The 20,608-nt window shown below is 35.5% G+C and overlaps 3 protein-coding genes and 2 long non-coding RNA genes across 5 annotated transcripts; 3 read left to right on the top strand and 2 right to left on the bottom strand.

Moving 5' to 3' along the window:
- The first annotated feature begins 76 nt into the window (after positions 1-76).
- LOC142543714 (uncharacterized) lies at positions 77-772 on the top strand. The gene is made up of 2 exons (XR_012819817.1): positions 77-385; positions 491-772. It is a non-coding gene; the product is annotated as an uncharacterized LOC142543714 (long non-coding RNA).
- A 506-nt stretch (positions 773-1,278) lies between these two features.
- LOC142543713 (uncharacterized) lies at positions 1,279-4,783 on the bottom strand. Its single transcript, XR_012819816.1, has 4 exons — positions 4,643-4,783; positions 2,706-4,551; positions 2,176-2,616; positions 1,279-1,293 (listed from the first exon to the last, which is right to left on the bottom strand). It is a non-coding gene; the product is annotated as an uncharacterized LOC142543713 (long non-coding RNA).
- Positions 4,784-5,690: 907 nt separating this feature from the next.
- LOC142543711 (uncharacterized) lies at positions 5,691-6,600 on the top strand. The gene has a single exon (XM_075651113.1). The coding sequence runs from the start codon at positions 5,980-5,982 to the stop codon at positions 6,457-6,459; it is 480 nt and encodes a 159-aa protein (XP_075507228.1). The 5' UTR covers positions 5,691-5,979; the 3' UTR covers positions 6,460-6,600.
- Positions 6,601-8,458: 1,858 nt separating this feature from the next.
- On the bottom strand, positions 8,459-9,966 carry LOC142543712 (small ribosomal subunit protein uS13z/uS13y/uS13x). The gene is made up of 4 exons (XM_075651114.1): positions 9,827-9,966; positions 9,558-9,718; positions 8,778-8,966; positions 8,459-8,694 (listed from the first exon to the last, which is right to left on the bottom strand). Exons 1-4 carry the CDS (start codon positions 9,827-9,829, stop codon positions 8,589-8,591), a joined length of 459 nt encoding a protein of 152 aa, XP_075507229.1. The 5' UTR covers positions 9,830-9,966; the 3' UTR covers positions 8,459-8,588.
- An 8,392-nt stretch (positions 9,967-18,358) lies between these two features.
- On the top strand, positions 18,359-20,590 carry LOC142543709 (uncharacterized). The gene is made up of 5 exons (XM_075651112.1): positions 18,359-18,664; positions 18,767-18,844; positions 18,949-19,024; positions 20,111-20,184; positions 20,282-20,590. The coding sequence occupies exons 1-5, from the start codon at positions 18,560-18,562 to the stop codon at positions 20,348-20,350; spliced, it is 402 nt and encodes a 133-aa protein (XP_075507227.1). The 5' UTR covers positions 18,359-18,559; the 3' UTR covers positions 20,351-20,590.
- Positions 20,591-20,608: the final 18 nt, after the last annotated feature.

Here is a 20,608-nt window from a genome sequence, read left to right as displayed (position 1 = left end):
GAAAAAACATATGAAGAAAACAAAATTAATTAACTAGTGTTTATATAAATATTATTTTTAATAGACACACTTGGAATTTTTTTCTCTCTTTCAATGGCCTAATGATGAAGATTAAAATTAACTTGAGAAGTTTCCAAGAAACTGTGAAAAACTTCAACCCAACCACATATCAGATAAAAGAAAAACAAAACTGGGCCTTTCTTTCATTCATCTGTCGGTGTTCTAAAAATGGAAGCTCATGAGATTTAGCAAAGTTTGCTCCACTTCTTCACAGATTTAATAATAAAAATATCCCAACTTCTTATGGAGAAAGTAGAAGTCTATTCCATTTTTCATGTGCTTCTTCAGCAACCATTCATGGAGTGAATAAAGGCACAGATTCCAGGTTTGCTGCTAATCTTATTTTTAAAAAAGTTTATTTTTCTTTCTTAACTTTTGATCAATATGGGTGATTGGTAATTTTCGAACTATATCTTGGTATATTTTACAGTCACATTGCAGAATCTTGGGTGAAATTTTAGTGAATAGATTGATCGTTTGATAGATTGCACATGCTGAGGAACAGATCAAGAACTGTGACCTATAAACAAGCTTTGATGGCTGCTGACCAAAACCCATTCTCTGCTCCAGATACCAAAAGTTTCACCAAACAAACACCTTATTACTTGGGTTCTCCGAGAGTTTTTAATGGGCTTTGGTCAAAAATCATTTCAGATAACACAGTAATCAGTCAAAGTTCGGTTCTTGACCCCAAGAATTCACCCAATTTTGCTACAGATTTTGTCGGATAAAAACTTGTCAAGTACCCCATCCCCAATTCCTGAACTCATCAGCAAAGGCTCGGGGTTAAACTAGAGCCAAAAGCCATAGGACTTGCCTTGATTGACTCGATAAACGAACAAAATATTGATGAAAAGTTATCGAAACCAGTAACCAGAATAGCTCTATTTGGAGCAAAGCTTAATGTTGAAATTTCCAGCACAAGGTCCTCGCCCGAATCACCTAATTATCTGGGTGATTTCGGAATCATGACTCGTGATTCTCAGGTGTTGAGCCCATTTTCCAGCACTCCAGTTAGAGAATTTTCGAGGCTGCTTTCTTTAAAAGAAATGGAGATGTGTGAAGATTATACTTGCGTGATCACTCGTGGACCTAATCCAAAAACAACTCATATATATGATGATTGCATTGTGGAGAGTTGCCGTGGCGATGATCCTGAATTGTTCAATGTCCAGAAAATGGAAAATGGCTTCGAAAGCAGCGTTTTGGAATCTGATTCCCTTGATTTGTTGTCTGTTGAACAAGACAAAGATTGATTGAACGAACAAGTTAGTGCCCTCAAAAGTTTATTGAATTCTTGATAGCAGAAAATGGGAAGAATAACGGGCCAAGCTGAAATTGCTCAAATCACATGAAATTTATTTATAATTTTTTTTTTGAAATATCATATTTTAATTTGGAATGAGTAATGACACGAGACAAGGCTCATCTCCCCACATGGTTTGGATGGACAAGATTCACACACATATGTGATTTTTAAAAAATTAGTGAACCCCATGTATGTGTGTCTAAATTTGGACCCTTGATTCCATCATGGGGATAGTGCCCCTACATGTAAAATGAAATCAACCCTTGAAATGATATGTTACTATAACCGTCTTATCTTGGAATACAAATGGTGCTGTCGCTCTTGGTTGTTTGTTTTGTTGCAAGGATACGAGTTATATTAAACAAATTGATCAATATAGATACAAAGTTTTAACTGCGCTGAATTATATTGAAAAAATTACTTTACAGCCCCAAACATCAATTTCTTAGCTTCGACATTTGAGACATTGATAGTCAAGAACAGATAATGTAAATTTGTGAGTAATGTTCGAGCTCACGTATACAACTCTCAAATATTTTATCCAATTGATACGAGACAACTAATAACAATGAGAAACAAAAATCCAGATATAGATTATGCTTTTTAAGAAACATTATCATTGATACATACATTTTCAATGCTCATCTTTATTGATTTCACGTGAAATTTGGCATTTGAAAGAAGGATTGATTTTTACACAGAACTCCAATTTCTCCAACAAATGGGATTGATCAGTGCAAGCGTAAGACCACCTAAACATTTCTGTAGCAAATACAAATATCATATCCTACATATACTTTTCTCACAAATGTAAATTTTGTTTCTGGAAATTGCACTGCAACCCTGGTCGTGAATGATCGTTTTCTCGCATGAATCTGATGTTGCTTCTCTGTGTTTAGCTGTTTTATTGAAGTTTTGGTTGTTTCTTTAGGACATCTCCGAACTACAACGATAGGCGAGATGATGTAATTTACAGGAATAAAGAGAGTATACGGTAGCTGTAGTATCAATCTGGACAAGTATACAAACTGGGAAGTGAAGGTCCTTTAAAACATACGTCATATGTAATAGTGTTCTCCTAAACAGACTAGCTGCGTATCTAGATAATAGATTGATCATCTTCAGAAATAAAGACTCTGATACAAGACAACTGAAAAAGCAGAACAAACCCATAAATATGGATAGAAATATTAGCAATTCGATAGGTACTGGAACAGTTCTTCAGCCGATTCTCTAATGAAAATAAACTGCCAAAAATATGGGGAAAAAGTGTGAGCCCAAACATTCAACACATCGAAGAAAAAAATATCAACTGTAAAATTATTGAAACAATTACCTGTGAACAGCAGCGTATGGTCAACACTCGACAATTCCGGATGACGAATGGAATTCTAGATGAAAAGGAACGGATACAACTCATTCTCAACAAATATCGATAGGAGAAAGCTTATAGAATTAAAATTCGGATCAAACCTAAACAAATGCTACAAGCACAAAGATAAACTTGTCCCTACTTCCCTCACCTTCTTCTTTTAAAAAAAACCATAAAAGACAGCGAGAGGGAGAAGACATCTTTGCATGACAAAGATACAGATTATAAGGATCTAATCTCACAGAAAACAGAAACAGGAGAGAAGGATACAGAAACAAGAAACAAAATCTATTGAACTTGGAGTTTGGATGAAGGGGAAAATCAAAAGATACTCACGCAGGCTGAAAATAGAAAAACAGGGCCTTGAGTTACAGGTAATAAGCCCGTAAAACGAAATAATGGTTTTACACTATATGCAAGCAGAAGGAAACAAAGTAATACTAACTAAAAAGGAGGGGAGTAACAATGAACAATCCTGAGAGAAAGTCACATCGGAAATCTCAACTGTTGCCATGCAATAACATTTAGTCTCCTCCAAGTTATATCTATACTCGGTTGAAAAGCAAATACGCAACTGAGTTCATTCTATCCATCACTGCTCTACCCAGCTTGTCGGATATCTAAAATCATGCCCTCAATTTAAAGGATCTTGCCTCTCCATATCAACGTCTGACCAACCAAACCACATTCAATGTCAGACCAACATCAACCTCCGGAGATGTCTAGAAATAGTTGACCGACCATCATTTGCTCTTGCACAGCCATAACCATCACTAGCGCAGAAATCTCGAAACACTACAAGTCTAGAATTAATAAGTTATTTTGTGGACTGGCTTTATTTTCGAAACACAAAATACACCACTACTCTAATGTAGGAAAATTTATTTATTTACAAAAGCACAAACTGCCTCAGATACTTCTTCATTCATCAGAGATATCAAGATGTAGCATGCGACGAAGTGTCAATGTAGCAGAATCCGAAGGCTCACATAAATCGCTGGGGAAAGTGATCCGCTCCCTTGTCGGTGAAGCAGGTGCAGATTTCGCTATAGGGCGTAAATCGATCTTCGAGGCTGAGCAAGGCAAGTCAAGGGAAACTGTTCTTTTGGGCTGTAGTGAAAACTTAGGCATGGGTAAAGAACTTGGGGGAGGTGAATTGGAATACGCTGGACCAGCCCATCGCTCTGAGAAATGCAATTGATCTCCAAATGACCGCTCCTCATTTTCAAACTCGATCTTTATTGGAATCGGAATCGAGCTGCTTTTAGCGTTACTTTTGGAGTTTTTTTCCTTATAAACAGATGAAGTTGGGGGGGTTCTGGGTGAAAAAGGAGAAGAAAATGCCCTATTGATAACTGGGATCGTTGAGCAAGATTTCAATGGCATTGGTCGTGACACATTTTCAGAATGGAATGTCCGGCAATTGATGCCACGAAAACCACTAGAAGGCGGAGAACCAAACAACCCAAAGTTGGAAGCTGGATGACTACGGTTTCTACCATAATCCCGATGCTGATTTCTTTGATGAGAGACGACCAGTGTCCTCCATTGAATTATCAGTCTACTTCTCGTCTGTTAAGTAATCTTAACTAATAACCAAAACAAACTCACAGATCTAAACAAATCAGCAGCTGAGAACACTAATACTTAGAACACGTCAAGCAACCAGAATTTTAGATCTTCTCCATAACCACCAGAATCTAAGCAGATCAACAGTCGTTTCATTGAACCCCACACATATATCGAACATAAATTAATCCGACTTCACCACAACAACCGCAAACCAACACTTAACTGTCTTCAGATCTAGCTACAAAAACCAAAACAAACAAACAAACAAAAAACATCACATCGGAACGAAGCAAAACAGACCATAACACAAATGAAATCGAACAACTTACCTGAATCTTCAACTGAATTCGAAGAATATCACGAAGATGTGAGCCGACAGTTTGGTGAAATAAGCAGTCAGATTTTCTCTCTCTAATTATGGGCTTTTGGTTCAAGCGAAGGTGTAGGTTAAAAGTACATGTTCTCTCTGAGAAGCATATAAATATCCGGATCTCAAATGGTTTCTCAGGTGTATTTAAATCTCGTATTAGGCACGGCGTGCACCACGTTAGCACCTGCCCGATTTACGAAACTAACCCTTCATTTCCTTGCAATTACGACACACGTCTAAATGGTACTTTAAACCTAAAATAGGAGATTTTTTTTAGCCAAAATTAAAACCCATTTTTTAAGGATTAGGGATCACAAGCTACAAGGGCATCAACATGAGTTGATGGACTCGATTAAGTACAAAGATTAGCATAAGAATTATATTTTTTGCCAAAACATCAACAACCACATTTGCTAATTGATATACAAAAATACTAGAAAATGAATATTTCTGCTGTAAGAAAAATCGACAGTCCTCGACTATAAAATCTGAGGTGGCACGTATTCAACATTCAGGTGTAGGGAGTGCTGTGAGTAAGTGTCGCATGGACTATCAAGGAGACTGTGATTACAGTACCCAAAAGCAGTAGACTAATAGACCTTACAATAAATAGTATAGCTCAATCGATATCAATTCTCTTTAATCCAAGTAATTATGACTTAGATTGAAATTTTAAGTTCGAAATTGGGGAGACACGTACTCTACAAGTCATGTGTGGGGATTTCTGTGAGTAGATCTCCATGAGTTATTATGAAAGATGTGATTACAAGACCCAAAAAGAATAGGTCCATAAGCCTTAGCAAATACCAACAAATAGGATTGTTTTAATATGATTAGTTGGATTCCAAAAAAAAAAAAAAAATTAGTTCTTTATAGAGAGGTGTTATTTGAAGCGGTGAAAAATGGTGGAATATTTAGAAAACGAAAATTGACTTTTTTTTATACATAAAGTAAATAGATATATGTTTTTTCCCCAGTTAAATAAGAGAAATTAACAAAATATAAAATATACACAATACGGCCTCAATCATTCCTGCTCGTTTTTCACTTCCGAAATCCACCGGATAATCACTCTCTTCTTCCCCTTATCGTAAAAATTCGATGTTCGCGTTTAATTTTAATGGGTTTCCGTTATCCAATTCAGATTTTGATCGGGTTTTTATGAAAACTTAACCTTTGATTCAAATTTCGATTGCGCTTCCATTTTCAATTCAGTTTTTTTCTTGATTTTCTTCGAGAAACTAGAGAGATTGCTATCCGGGCTTCCATTTCTTCTATTAATTTGGAATTTTAAGGATGAAGGTTCACCCAGTTCCTCGGCAGCGGAACGCCACTCTCCGGTACGACGTCGCATCCTTGCTTGCTCAGGCGAACAGCTGCCGGCAGAAGAAGCTGCGGCGATTGCCCCACATCTTTGAGAAGGTTCTGGAGCTTCCCTTCCACGCAGACGCCGATGTTACAATCGAAGAAACCCCCGACTCTCTCATATTCGCTGCCGTGACCGACGAAATCACCGGCGACGTGAGGGCGGATGCTATCGAGATCTATCCTGGGGTCACAAAGATTCTTATCAGGGGAAACGTCGTAGTCGACTTTCCAGGCACGGAGTTCGAGCTGGATTTGTGGAGGTTTCGGCTGCCGGAGTCGACGAGGCCGGAGCTAGCTTCTGCCGTTTACTACGACGGAGAGCTGGTGGTGACGGTGCCGAAAGGGGCGGCAGCGGAGGACGACGATGGTGGGGATATTGGAGCTGGAAGGCTGGTTCTTGTACAGTAAATTCCAAGTTAACTTTTGTAGGATTTAATCTGCGTACGAGATTAATGTTCAATTATGCTTTCACAGTGGAAAACATCCAAAGATATCTACAAAATCATATATTTTATGTCTGCGTTGTTGTGATAATCCGTGTTTCTTTTACAGATTTTGAATTAATTCTTGAAGCTTCTTTAGTAGAATTACGTTAATCGATTCAAAGTTTTGGTAAGCTTTTCTAACAAGAGTGTAAATAAATTATGTTCACTAATCTTGTTCTTGTTTTTTCCCATTAGGACAAAGCTGACAGAGATTCGGGGTGTATGGCAAATTTTCATTTACCGTATGATTAATTATTGGGTGATTTTTAATGTACATCTCAGTTTGCGAATGCATGAGTTATGACTTTAACATCGGGTATATTTTTTTTTGGTCACTGGGTATTAATTAAAGTTCCTCAAAAATTTTAGACAAGTGATTTTGAATTACTCGGTGAGGGTACTTGGTTCTCAAAAGATGAGTGGTTTCATTAAATTAAGCCAGAGTTACTGCAGTTCCTCAAGTTAACCAATCTGTTGTTGCTTCTGATTGCTGTGTTATTGTCTCGTTCCAAACAGTGATGACATATTATTGAAGGTTATTGTTCTTGGGAATATTTAAGCCATCATTTTCTAGTTATTTGTGCGGGGTTTTATCATGAGCGTGTGCAAAAATGTGTTGGGACTTGTCTTCCATTCCTGATTAGTCACAAGCTAGTATCTCATAACCAAGGAAGGTTCTGAACCTGTTCGTGCAGATGTGCTTGTATGTGTTGGTTTGTTATTAAACCCGTTCGTGTGCATGTGCTCGTATCTATTGATTCGTTGTTAAACCCAAACCTGTTCATGCTGATGCGTTCGCATCAGTTGAATGTCTGCATAACATTTTTCATATTATTTTGTAACTCGCGTTTTTGCAAGCTACCGTTGTGCTTGTCTGGGTAGCACACTCGTATATTGTGAATGGAAGGTGTCCAAAATGATTTGTTATAAAACATTTGCGTAGCATCGGATCATTGATTGTTTGACTAAATCTTTCATGTATTTACATATTTCGTAAGGGACTCGTCTTTTGTGAATGATTCAATGGTTATGCTACGGAAAAACAAAATTAGCACACTACTTTTTGTGTAGAAGAAGATCAAGTATCAAGTTAGCGTTCAATTATTGAGTTAATTTCTGTATCGATATGTTTTTGAAGCGTTCCTTATGGGACAAATCTATAGTTTATTTGGCTCAAGTAACACTTTGGGTTAAACTTAGATCGATCAACGTACCTATTACATATATCTCGTAAGAAATTTTCATTAGTTCCTGTATCCCAAACTATATTCCTTCCACAGTAGTTTCCTCAACATGCAAATAACAAAGGATCCCTTCATTTGCTGTATTTAATCCAATGGCCAAATGACAAGCGCATAATACTTTTGGAGTTGACACTGTCCAAATATGCAATTGTTAGTGACCTATTTTCGCCAGAATATGACGGGACAGAGCATCGAAATTGTTCCCTAGGAAAGCCAATAAAAGAAGGAATCCCAACTTTTTGTATGGGGCATTGCGGAATATTATGTAACCCTTCACTTTTACTTTATTCAACTCTAATGCGAAGTCTAAATGTCCCCCTTTTCTTTTCATTAAGATGAGAACAGAATCTTTTTATCCTTTTCTCTAGATGCCAATGAAAGATACTATGAAATTGCACTAATCATCATGTGATAAGTTGCTCTTTATTACTCATGTTATTCTTCTACTCTTGTTTTTCTTCTTTTCCAGTTTCTTTATTACCCATGTCATTCTTCTTTTCCAGTTAGGCTTGACTTGAAAATTGGCCGCCAATCTGATTCAATTGATAGAAAATTTCTCTACACAATCAAATTGCAGGCGAATTTAAAAAACTATCTATTTTTCCCACAGCTATAATGGGCTTCAAAAAACCTAAATTTATTTCCAGTGTGATACTAAATCACATGGAAAACATATGATTGAAAGCGAGCTGGGATGCAAAATCCATCAAAACTTAAAAAGATTAAACTTCTTACAAGCAAGATCCTCTCGGATGCCAAAAATAAAGCCAAAACCGTCATTAAATATGAAGTAGAAAAGAGAGGAGGCTTATCGCTTCTTTGAGACACCAACAGTCTTTCCTCTACGCCCTGTAGTCTTGGTGTGCTGTCCACGCACGCGAAGGCCCCAGTAGTGACGAAGTCCACGGTGGTTCCTGCAAAAGAGACTCATCAGATTCAGTAACACTGAGCAAGAGTAGAGGTCAAGAGATGAGATGAGAGATATGAAGTGTGTAACCTGATCTTCTTCAAACGCTCGAGATCGTCCCTGAGTTTCATGTCAAGAGCATTTGAAGTGACTTGAGAAAACTTTCCATCCTTGTAATCCTTCTTCCTGTTCAGAAACCAGTCTGGAATCTTGAATTGGCGAGGGTTAGCAACAATTACCATCAAGTTGTCGATCTCAGCAGCAGAAAGTTCACCAGCCCTGGTTAAGATTAAACAACATAAACATATGTCCATCAAGAAATAAAATCGACATCGACAGACAATACAGGACTAAAAACCTTGAGACATGCGGGTCACAATTTTTCCCCCAAAACGAAGACCATCAGGTGGCAATATTGAAGAGGTGCATCATAACCATATTTAGAGGTCAAACAACAAGCTTTTTAATATTGAATACAAATTTCCAAAGTCACGATTTCAATCAGGATAGGAATGTTGTAAAACAAAAATCTACTAGCATCTTTCGCAAAAGCAGTCAGTTCAAACATGATATAGTCACCCAACATGAACAAAATTTTCCATGAGCACCGAACCTCAGAATCAAGGTAGTAAAATCAAGCTCCCCAAAAATAATACGAAAATTACTAATTTACAGTATGATGTTCTAGCGTTGATATACATTTAATTTCTTCGACTAATTGGATTAAAAAAGGTAATGTCAGCATCTTGTGTGATAGAAAAAACAGTAAAATGCAATATGAGATAGAAATCAGCACACTAAATCGGTACATTAATCAGGCTAAATGTTACGGATTCTTTGTAAAAAAAAAAAAAAGAAGTAAAGGGAAACCTCTTGTTCATATCGACATCTGCTTTCTTACAGACAATATTAGCAAAACGGCGACCGATACCCTTAATGGAGGTCAAAGCGAACATGATCTTCTGCTTCCCATCAACGTTAGTGTTCTGCACACGCAGAATGTGCTGGAACTCCTCATTTGATACGAGCGACTGCAACACACAAAAATGAAGTCCTGAATTCTAATAAAAATCACAATAAAAGGCATTTGATCAAAAAATTCTCAAAATTACTCAATAGAGAAAGAGTATCGAGCAAACCATGGTTAGGGTTACGAATTGATCTCCGTAGATTTTAGATTTCTTCTCCGACTTTGTCCCCCAGCCGCGCAGACTTGTTAAAACCACGGAGAAGTTAATATTGGAAAAGTATAAACCCTAGCTGAAATGGGCCTTCATCTGGGCCTAATACGGACACTAGCTGATAAGTTTGGGCTCAAGTCCAATTACTTGCAAGGACTTAAGATGCAAAAGTCCCTCGGGTTTGGTTTTGATTTTATTTATGTTTTAGGAAACGTTTTTAAGGCAAAATTATTTTGTGGAAAAAGAAATAAGTATTTGGAATTTTTAAGACAACTTTTACTGCATTTTTCAAATCATGCAAATTATTAGTCTGGGAAATACTTGGAACTTTAAAATTTATTGTGAATTGATTTAAAATATAATTTTATTATTTCTGGTTTTAAAATTGGAGAAATTTATGTTGTTCGATGTTTCAACTTGAACAAAGACAACGAGACAAGTGTACTGCATCTTTCACAAATCTGTGGTATGAAAATAAGTAGTACGTGTTGTGAAAAAGTAAAAATTTATGGTAAAAAGTAAAAATCTCAAACTCTCAAAATTTACCAAACTACACACTTTATAATATTTTTCTCTCTACTCAATTGTGATTTTCTTCACAAATGAGAGATCTATTTATAGGAAATCTTTACAAATAATCCAAAAATAAAATACATCATTACCTACATCATCACACACTAATTTTCAATATTTACAACTCTTATTTTCAACATTCAAATATTCAACATTCAAATATTCAATACTCACATTTTAAATATATTTTTCAACACTCCCCCTTGTGATGATGATCATAATGATTGTCTTCATTACGTGTTTTTATACTGCCTCGTTAAAAACCTTACTAGGAAAAACCCATTGGGATAAAAACCATAGTAAGGGAAAAAGAGTGCAGTCACGTAAACTCCCCCTCATGTTGACACGAACAATTCTTCACAAATTTTGTAGATTGCGCTTCCCAATATTATATATGTGCTTTCTGAATATTGACGTAGGAAGTGTCTTTGTGAAGAGATCTGATGAGTTTTCACTTGATTGAATGTAACGAACATCAATATATTTATTCTTCTCTAGCTCCTTAGTGAATGCGAAGAACTTAGGAGGAATATATTTAGTTCTGTCGCTTTTTATGTATCATTCTTTCATTTGAGCAACACATGCAGCATTATCTTCATATAGTATCACAGGCTTCTCATCAGATGATAATCCGCATGAAATTTGGATATGTTGGGTCATTGATTTTAATCACAAACATTCACGACTTGCTTCATGTAGTGCAATAATCTCGGCATGATTTGATGAAGTTGTTACGAGCGTTTGTTTCTGAGAACGCCAAGATATTGCAGTGCCTCCACGAGTAAATACATATCCAGTTTGGGAACGTGCCTTGTGTGGATCAGATAAGTATCCAGCATCAGCATAACCAATTATACTTGGATTAGCATCTTTTGAATACAAAAGTCCCAAGTCTGTCGTTCCTCGTAGATAACGGAATATATGTTTAATTCCGTTCCAGTGTCTCTTTGTTGGATATGTGCTAAATCTTGCCAACAGATTCACGGCAAAAGATATATCAGGCCTTGTACAATTTGTAAGGTACATAAGGGCACCGATGGCACTTAGATATGGTACTTCTGGACCAAGAATATCTTCATCATCTTCACATGGACGGAATGGATCATTTTCTATGTTTAATGATCTAACAACCATTGGAGTACTTAACGGATTTGCTTTATCCATATTAAAACGTTTAAGGATCTTTTCTGTATAATTTGTCTGGTGAACAAACATTCCACATTCTTTTTGTTCAATTTGTAAACCCAGACAATACTTGGTTTTTCCAAGATCCTTCATTTCAAATTCTTCCTTCAAGTATGACACAACTTCTTGAATTTCCTTATTCGTTCCAATGATGTTTAAATCATCAACATATACAGCAATAATTACGCATCCGGATGTTGTTTTCTTAATGAAAACACAATGGCATATTGAATTATTTACATATCCCTTTTTCATCAAGTGATCACTTAGTCGATTATACCACATTCGACCTGATTGCTTTAACCCATATAATGATCTTTGTAATTTCACAGAATAACATTCCCTGGGTTTTGAACTTTGTGCTTCAGGCATCTTAAATCATTCAGGGATTTTCATATATATATTACTATCAAGTGATCCATATAAGTAAGATGTAACAACATCCATAAGACGCATTTCTAAATTTTCAGATACCGCCAAGCTAATCAAATACCGAAACGTAATTGCATCCATCACAGGAGAATACGTTTCTTCATAATCAATTCCAGGCCTTTGAGAAAAACCTTGTGCAACAAGTCGAGCTTTATATCTTACTATTTCATTTTTCTCATTTCGCATTCGAATAAAAACCCATTTGTATCCAACAGGTTTTACACCTTCAGGTGTAAGGACTATAGGTCCAAAAACATTACGTTTATTTAGCGAATTTAATTCAACCTGGATGGCATCTTTCCATTTTATCCAATCCTGCCGATTTTTACATTCACCAAAAGATTTTGGTTCATGATCTTCGTTATCATTTATGATGTCGATTGCCACATTATAAGAAAATATATCATCAATTTCATCTATATCTTTTCGGTTCCATATTTTTTCAGTATTAATATAATTGATAGAGATTTCATGATTCTCGTCAGTTTGTGGTTCTGACAGAACATTTTCATCATCATGTGTTTCTTCAGGAACACCATTCTCTATTTTGTGATCATCATGTGTTTCTTCAGAAACGTCATTCTTTATTTTGTGATCATCGTGTTTCTCTATGAATTTTCTTTTTCGAGGATTTTTATCCTTGGAACCGACTGGCCTTCCACGCTTCAGGCGTTTAATGACATCATGAGTATCTTCCATTTGTTTCTTTGGAATTTCAATTCGAGCAGGGGCATTTGCAGCATGTATATATGATTTAGTTACCTCTTTTGTGTCTGCAAATGCATCTGGTATTTGATTTGCTATTCTTTGCAAGTGTACAATTTGTTGTACATCTTTTTCACATTGTTTTGTTCTTGGATCCAGATGTAACAATGATGATACATACCATGTAATTTCCTTTTCGGTATGTTTCTGTTCTCCCCCTAACATTGGGAAGATTTCCTCATTAAAATGACAATCAGCAAAACGTGCTGTGAACACGTCGCCTGTCTGAGGTTCAAGATATCGAATGATTGATGGACTATCATAACCGATATAAATTTCAACCTTTCTTTGAGGTCCCATTTTCTTTCGTTGCGGTGGTGCAATAGGCACATACACCATACATCCAAAAATTCTCAGATGAGAAATGTCTGGTTCTTTACCAAATGCAAGCTGCAATGAGGAGTATTTATGATATGCACTTGGTCTGATGCGAATTAATGAAGCAGCGTGTAAAATTGCATGTCCCCATATAGAAATAGGGAGCTTTGTTTTCATAATCATTGGTCTAGCAATCATTTGCAGACGTTTAATCAATGATTCAGCCAATCCATTCTGTGTATGTACATGAGCAACAGGATGCTCAACAATGATTCCCATAGACATACAATAATCATTGAAAGTTTGGGAAGTAAATTCACCAGCATTATCAAGTCTAATTTTCTTGATTGTATAATCGGGAAATTGATTCCTCAATTTTATTATTTGAGCAAGTAATCTTGCAAATGCAACATTTCGAGTTGATAATAAACATACATGTGACCATCTGCTGGAGGCATCAATCAATACCATAAAATATCTGAATGGTCCACATGGTGGATGGATTGGTCCACAAATATCACCCTGAATACGTTCAAGAAACATTGGTGATTCAGTTTGGATTTTGACTGGTGATGGTCTTATAATAAGTTTTCCAAGAGAACATGCTTTACATTGAAACTTATTATTCTGAAAGATCTTCTGGTCTTTCAGTGGATGACCATGTGTATTTTCTATAATTCTTCGCATCATTGTTGAACCAGGATGTCCCAATCGATCATGCCAATTGGTTAATATCGAAGAATTATCAACTACCATGTTTGATTCAATGAGACTTATATGTGTATAATGCAATCCAGTAGAGAGCATTGATAGTTTTTCAATCACATATTTCTTTCCTGATTTATATGTGATAAGACACATATATTTCTCATTCCCTTCATTCATTGTTTGAGTATCATACCCATGGGAATATATATCATTAAAACTCAACAAATTTCTTTTCGATTGTGGTGAATATAAAGCATCATTGATCAAAAATTTTGTACCATTAGGTAACAAAAATTGTGCTTTACCACATCCTTTAATCAAGTCTACAGGACCTGATATTGTATTCACCGTTGTTTTTGTTGGTTTTAGTTCCAAGAAATATCTTTTATCTCGGATGATAGTGTGCGTTGTACCACTATTGGGTATGCAAACTTCAGCTTTGCTCATAGCATTTTCCATATTTGAACTTCAAAAAAATATGCAATGAAATAAATTACTTGCAATATATATTTAAATATAACACAAATCATAATTATACAATAAAACATTATTCTATGAATACATGAATAATAGATTATTGTACATTTATATTCTACCATTATATTGTTCATTTTCAGAGAAATCGTTGAGAAAATCTGCAGCATCAATATTGTTCATTTCTATCCCACCAACATATTGATCATTTCCAGAGAAATCATTCATAAAATCACCAGCATCAAAATAAGTTGAATCACTCAAACGGTCACTGCGTTCAGTGAAGTTGGTCTCCTTTTCTTTCCCCTTTAATGATTCTTTATAAAGTTTACAAAGGTGCTCAGGGGCTCGACAAACTTTGGACCAATGTCCTGGAGTACCACATCTGTAACAAGAACTCTCATATCTTTTTGAGTGCTTCTCATTAACACTTGTATTCTCATGATGCCTTTTCTGTGGATGGTTTGGGACGTTCTTTTGAGATGAGTTATAAAAATAACTATCTCGATTATTTTCAAAACCACGGCCTTGACCACGACCACGGCCAATTCCACGTCCACGTCCACGTCCACGTCCACGACCTCGACCTCGACCTCAACCAAAACCTTGTCTTTGAATTTGATTTTGGTTTCCAGATTTAAATTCATTTTTACTTACAGCATTTACTTCTGGAAATGCTGTTGATCCAGTGGGTCGGGACTGATGATTTCTCATTAATAGCTCGTTGTTTTTTTCCGCCACAAGAAGACAGGCGATGAGTTCAGAATATCTCGCAAATCCACATACTCTATATTGTTGCTGTAGAGTAATATTTGATGCATGAAACGTGGAAAATGTTTTTTCAAGCATCTCAGATTCTGTGACCTCATGTCCACAAAATTTTAATTGCGAGATTATTCTATACATCGCCGAATTGTAATCACTGACTTTTTTAAAGTCTTGGAATCTCAATGTATTCCATTCATCCCGGGCGGTCGGAAGTATAACTTCTCTTATATGTTCGAATCTTTCTTTTAATCCCTTCCACAAAGCCATGAGATTTTTTTCAGTCAGATATTCACATTTCAATCCATCGTCGAGATGTCGACGCAAAAATATCATGGCTCTTGCCTTTTCTTGTGACGTGCATATGCCATTTTCTTTAATGGTCTCGCTTAGACCCAATGACTCAAGATGTATTTCTACATCTAGAGTTCATGGCATATAATTCTTTCCCGTGATGTCGAGCGCAACAAATTCTAGCTTTGTTAAATTTGACATGGTGGTACTAAAAAAAATTACGATGCATTTTATTAGTTAATAATTATTGCAATACAAAGTAACGGATAAACAACAAGTACAAGTATTTGTAAAAATAAAGAAAACGCACGAGGAGGATATTCTCCGATAAATACAAGACTCGTGAGTATGACAACCAAAATAATTAAAAATATCCTTGAGAAAGCCATCTTCTTTTTTCTTCGAAAAATTTGATGATGAATAATTTTTAGAGAAGAAGAGAAAGTTGGAGTGATGGAATGTGTTTGTGAGATCATATTTATAGGGCAAAAACTAGCCGTTTTTTACCATTTATGACCGTTGGGGTACAAAAAAAATAAAGGTATGTATTTGTATAATTTTATGGTAATAATATGATATATATAATATTAGACATGTTTAAATAATTATGTATATCATATCATAATATTATAATGAGTGTCATAATTTATTTTGTTTAAAAACCTTATAGGCTTTTATACTTGTCGTATCCCTTACCGGGAGTGTGGGATGTCGTCTTAACATCCTCCCAGGATTTATAACAAGTTTATGAAAAATTTATTTTTATTATTTCTAATAATAACATTATATTGTATATTAAATAAATACACAATAAATAAATAACAGTAAAATAAATATAATATTTTTGTTACCTTTTTCTTCTGTTTGGAGCTTGGAAAAGTATGTAGGACTTTTAGAGCTTCGTGCTGATAACGTGTTGTGAAAAAGTAAAAATTTATGGTAAAAAGTAAAAATCTCAAACTCTCAAAATTTACCAAACTACACACTTTATAATATTTTTCTCTCTACTCAATTGTGATTTTCTTCACAAATGAGAGATCTATTTATAGGAAATCTTTACAAATAATCCAAAAATAAAATACATCATTACCTACATCATCACACACTAATTTTCAATATTTACAACTCTTATTTTCAACATTCAAATATTCAACATTCAAATATTCAATACTCACATTTTAAATATATTTTTCAACAGTACGTTATTTGTTTTATGTTGCATGCATGTCAATACCATTATGCCCTTGTCTACCACATGTTATGTTATGTGGGTACATCTATTAAAAAAAAAATGTTATGTCATATGTGGGTACATGTATACGAATATTTTACAAAATAAGCCCAAAAATTCAATTTCCGTAATTAATCTCTCATTTGTGCAAAGGGGAGACACAGGTGATTAATTTGGACAAGACATTGCAACTGTTTCCTTGTCTTCCTCAAAGCCAGTTGGGTTTTAGCTGCATATCGGTCTCTTGAACTTTATATAACTGAGATTTGTACACCATAAAACGACTAAATTGGGAGCATATTTGAAATTGAATCTCTTTCTTGTTTTCTAACACGTCTTGGCCTTTTTATGTCTCACTTTTCTCAAAATAAATCGCTTCTTTCATTAATCTTGTTTGGTCCATTGCATTCAATTTTTTTTTTTAGCAGCATGTGTGGTCCTGGTGTTCCTTTTGAAGCTACAGCCTGGAGTTGGCATTCAAAATAAATTCTGTGATTTCCATTCATCCCTTCTTTCCACAAATTCCAAGAAAAAAGAATGGAAGATTTCCCATCTTGTTTTGGTGAAAGTGTCGTCCAAATTGCATCAAACACAACCACAACCAAATCCGGAGCTCAAAATCTTGTCATGTTTGCACCAGTACCAGTCTAAATCCATTTCAGGCTTCATCACAGTTACATTGATCGAGAATTTGGTTTCAGACTCTACATCCGTCGATATTTTCTGGGATTTATCGTCTGCTAAGTTCGGTTCGGAGCCTAAACCTCTACAGACTACAAGGATTCTATCTCGCCATTTTGTAAACCAAGAATTACGCTTGCTTCTTGGAGACCTAACCAATGAGGCCAACAAGAAGATATATTCAAGTTCGGCCCCTTGCGTTGATAATTCTAGAGAGATTTTCGATCGTCACGGAGGAGGAGTTCATATTTTTCGGCCAACGGAGATGTGCATGATGTAGGGATTGAATGATAGCTATGATCATTGCCTGGCGATATACATACATAGAAAACAAGACGATGATGCAAGTGGAGCGATTGAAGTAGAATTTTCGGGGAAACGACACGATTATGGTGGAGGGGCTTTTGATCCAAGTGTATGGGGATGTACATAACTGGTTGTATCCAGGTGTTGTTGGTAAAGCGGTGTTCTTGTTTAGAAGTAGCGATTCAAATCATACGCCTAGCAGTATTGGATCTAGTTTTTCACTGTGCTTGGAAAAGTGAATAGAAGAAGCTACTTGTTTGACCAGATTTTGGAATTTTTTTCGTTGGAAGATTATTTTATTATTATTATTTGTTTTCTGATGAAAGAATATATTGTCGTTAACTTGTTTTGCGCACACAGAATTGAATCTTGCTGTTACTAAATACATGAATATGCATCTTGTGATACGATCTCGTAATTTTTATCTATAAGACGGGTCAATCATATCGAAATTCACAATAAAAAGTAATACTCTTGACATAAAAAATAATATTTTTTTATGGATAACCTAAATAAGAGATTCATCTCACAAAATATGACTCGTGAATTTTTGCCTAAATATATATATATATATATGATATAATAATTTTAATTATCTATCAAATGATTTTAATTATATAAACAATGAAATTTAAGATATTTATATGACAGAAAATACAACACTCTCGCAAATAATTTTATTTATAAATCCAAATATATTTTATCCATTAGTTCAAAGAAACCAAATTTATTTTGTAAATTTTTATAAAATGTATAAAATTTTTAAAACAACTTCATGGAAGAGGATTATCCATGTTGTAATTCTGTTCGGCCCATTTTCTTCTGCTGTCGTTGCCAATTTCTCTTTGCTCCAAATTCCGTATCCCTTCTGGGTTTTTCTGTTTTCGCTAAATTTCAGCGGATAAATTCGGAGAGAAGAAAAGCGAAAATCTTGGTGAGCCCAACTCGACCGGAGAAAAATGATGTGGGACGAGTGGTACAATTTCCAACAGCCTCAAGAAGAAGAATCCGACGACGATTCTCACCCCGACCACGAGTTCTTCTCCGTGTTATCGAAGCCTAAAGTATTGATTTTTTTTTTCTCTTGTCTATTTTTGTTAGGGTAAAAAATCATTGTTTTTCCTATTTGCTTCTTGTTGATGGCTAACCTTTTATTTGGTTTGTAGGATTATTATAAAATTCTAGATGTAGATTATGATGCTCCTGAAGAAGTGATTCGTTCTAACTACATTCGCCTTGCTCTGGTACATTCATTAGCTATCTTGTTTTTTTTTTTTTTTTTGGGTTTTTGGTTCATTTTTTGTTTTAGTTTAATGTTAGTATTTTTGGGTTTCTTATTTGCTACCAGAAATGGCATCCAGATAAAAAGAAGAATGAGGACTGTGCGACTTCCAGGTTTCAAGAAATTAATGAGGCTTATATGGGTATCCTGTGCCTTTTTCATTTTTAAACTGAATGCTGTTTCATTTAATAATGTGCTAATGTTTGCTTTCTATCGGCTTAAAGTTGTTTTGCTCAATATGTTTTAGATTGGTTATCAATTTTTTGGCATTTAAATGAAATGCTTGTGACAATTTGATTTTGAGTTTGGGGGATTATTACGTTCATATTAGTTCAATACCATCGAATTTCACTGAAAAAAATTGTGGTTTAGAAAACTTGACACTTGACAGTAAGCTTTACGGCAAGAGACCAGGTCAAATGATATGTGCTGTTTTGTATTTTCGTGAAGGATGTGCAATTTGTTAGTTATTAGCTGGTTGTGGGCTGCAGATTAGGAGGCTTGTAGTTTAGTTGTGTTTGCCAATCGCTCTTTCTTAGGGTACTTAATGTGTGACCTTTCGGAAAATTCGATTGTAAATGTGATTTTTATGATTTTTCTTATGCTAGGTTGTATACATTTCTCAGCTTGATGTTACTTGGAATTTAACATGGAGGATTGGTGCGACTATTAACAAGTACCCCTGACTTTTGTATCTTTCATATTAGAACATGCAACCTCGACTAAAACCGTTTGATTCGGCAACAACTGGTGGATTCATCTAAGGCTTTTTGTTATACAGTAATAATTGATCAGAGATGCTAAAGAGTAAAGGCTGTGGTGATTAGTATGTAATGAATGTACGTTCCGTTGAAACTTCAACAAATGATTAGGAAATAATGGGATTAGGTTAGGTGATGCTGAATTTCCAATGCATAATTTAGAAACCTTGAGTTCAGCTCATCTTAATAAATGGACTACAAGGTGGTAAAAACATGACAAACCATCAATAATCATACTTTTAACGCTTCCCCTATCACACGGTAATTTCATCAAGTCACCTAGAAACTCAGCGCTCTAGAATAAGGTCTGCCGTTTTTCCAATAAGGATGGCAAAAAATATATCTAGGGGATGCATTAGATTATGGTCCATTGTTGCAGCTTGTTCAGCCTTTGATAAAAGTTCTGTTGGCTGTTCTTTTATGCGAGTTTGACCAGGATTGACATTGGATTTCATTATCTTTTCCAGTTTTGATCGATCCAGTAAAACGACGTGAATATGACAAGAAAGGGATGCTTTATGCCTACGATAGCAACATCATTGTAAGATTCTTACTCCTTTGCAATGAATTATATGGTGTATTTATCATTTATTCTCTTTTAAATCCATGGTGCACGACTTGTATTTTGTTGACTGCAGGATTACCTCAATCGTTACAAGAGCCTCATTTTAACCTGCAACGGCCTTGGCATGAAATGCTCGATATGATGACTAATGCATCACGCACCTAAACTTTTCTCCAGGAAATCCCGCAGTCCCTCCAAATGCAGCAGACTTTTGTACGGACTGCAAGCATGAAGTTGGATCTTAATGGAGGTTATGAGAGTCGATGTTGTATTTACCTTGATATATGCTATATTCAAAGCTGGAGACGTAGCATTTACAAGTTCCTTAATGTGTTGACATTTTCAGAGTATTCACCTCACCAACTTGTTTACTTACTCTATTTAGCGGAATTGCATGAAA

Source organism: Primulina tabacum, chromosome 4 (assembly GCF_025594145.1).
Source record: "Primulina tabacum isolate GXHZ01 chromosome 4, ASM2559414v2, whole genome shotgun sequence".
NCBI lineage: Eukaryota > Viridiplantae > Streptophyta > Magnoliopsida > Lamiales > Gesneriaceae > Primulina > Primulina tabacum.
This window is presented reverse-complemented; position numbering and strand designations above follow the sequence as displayed.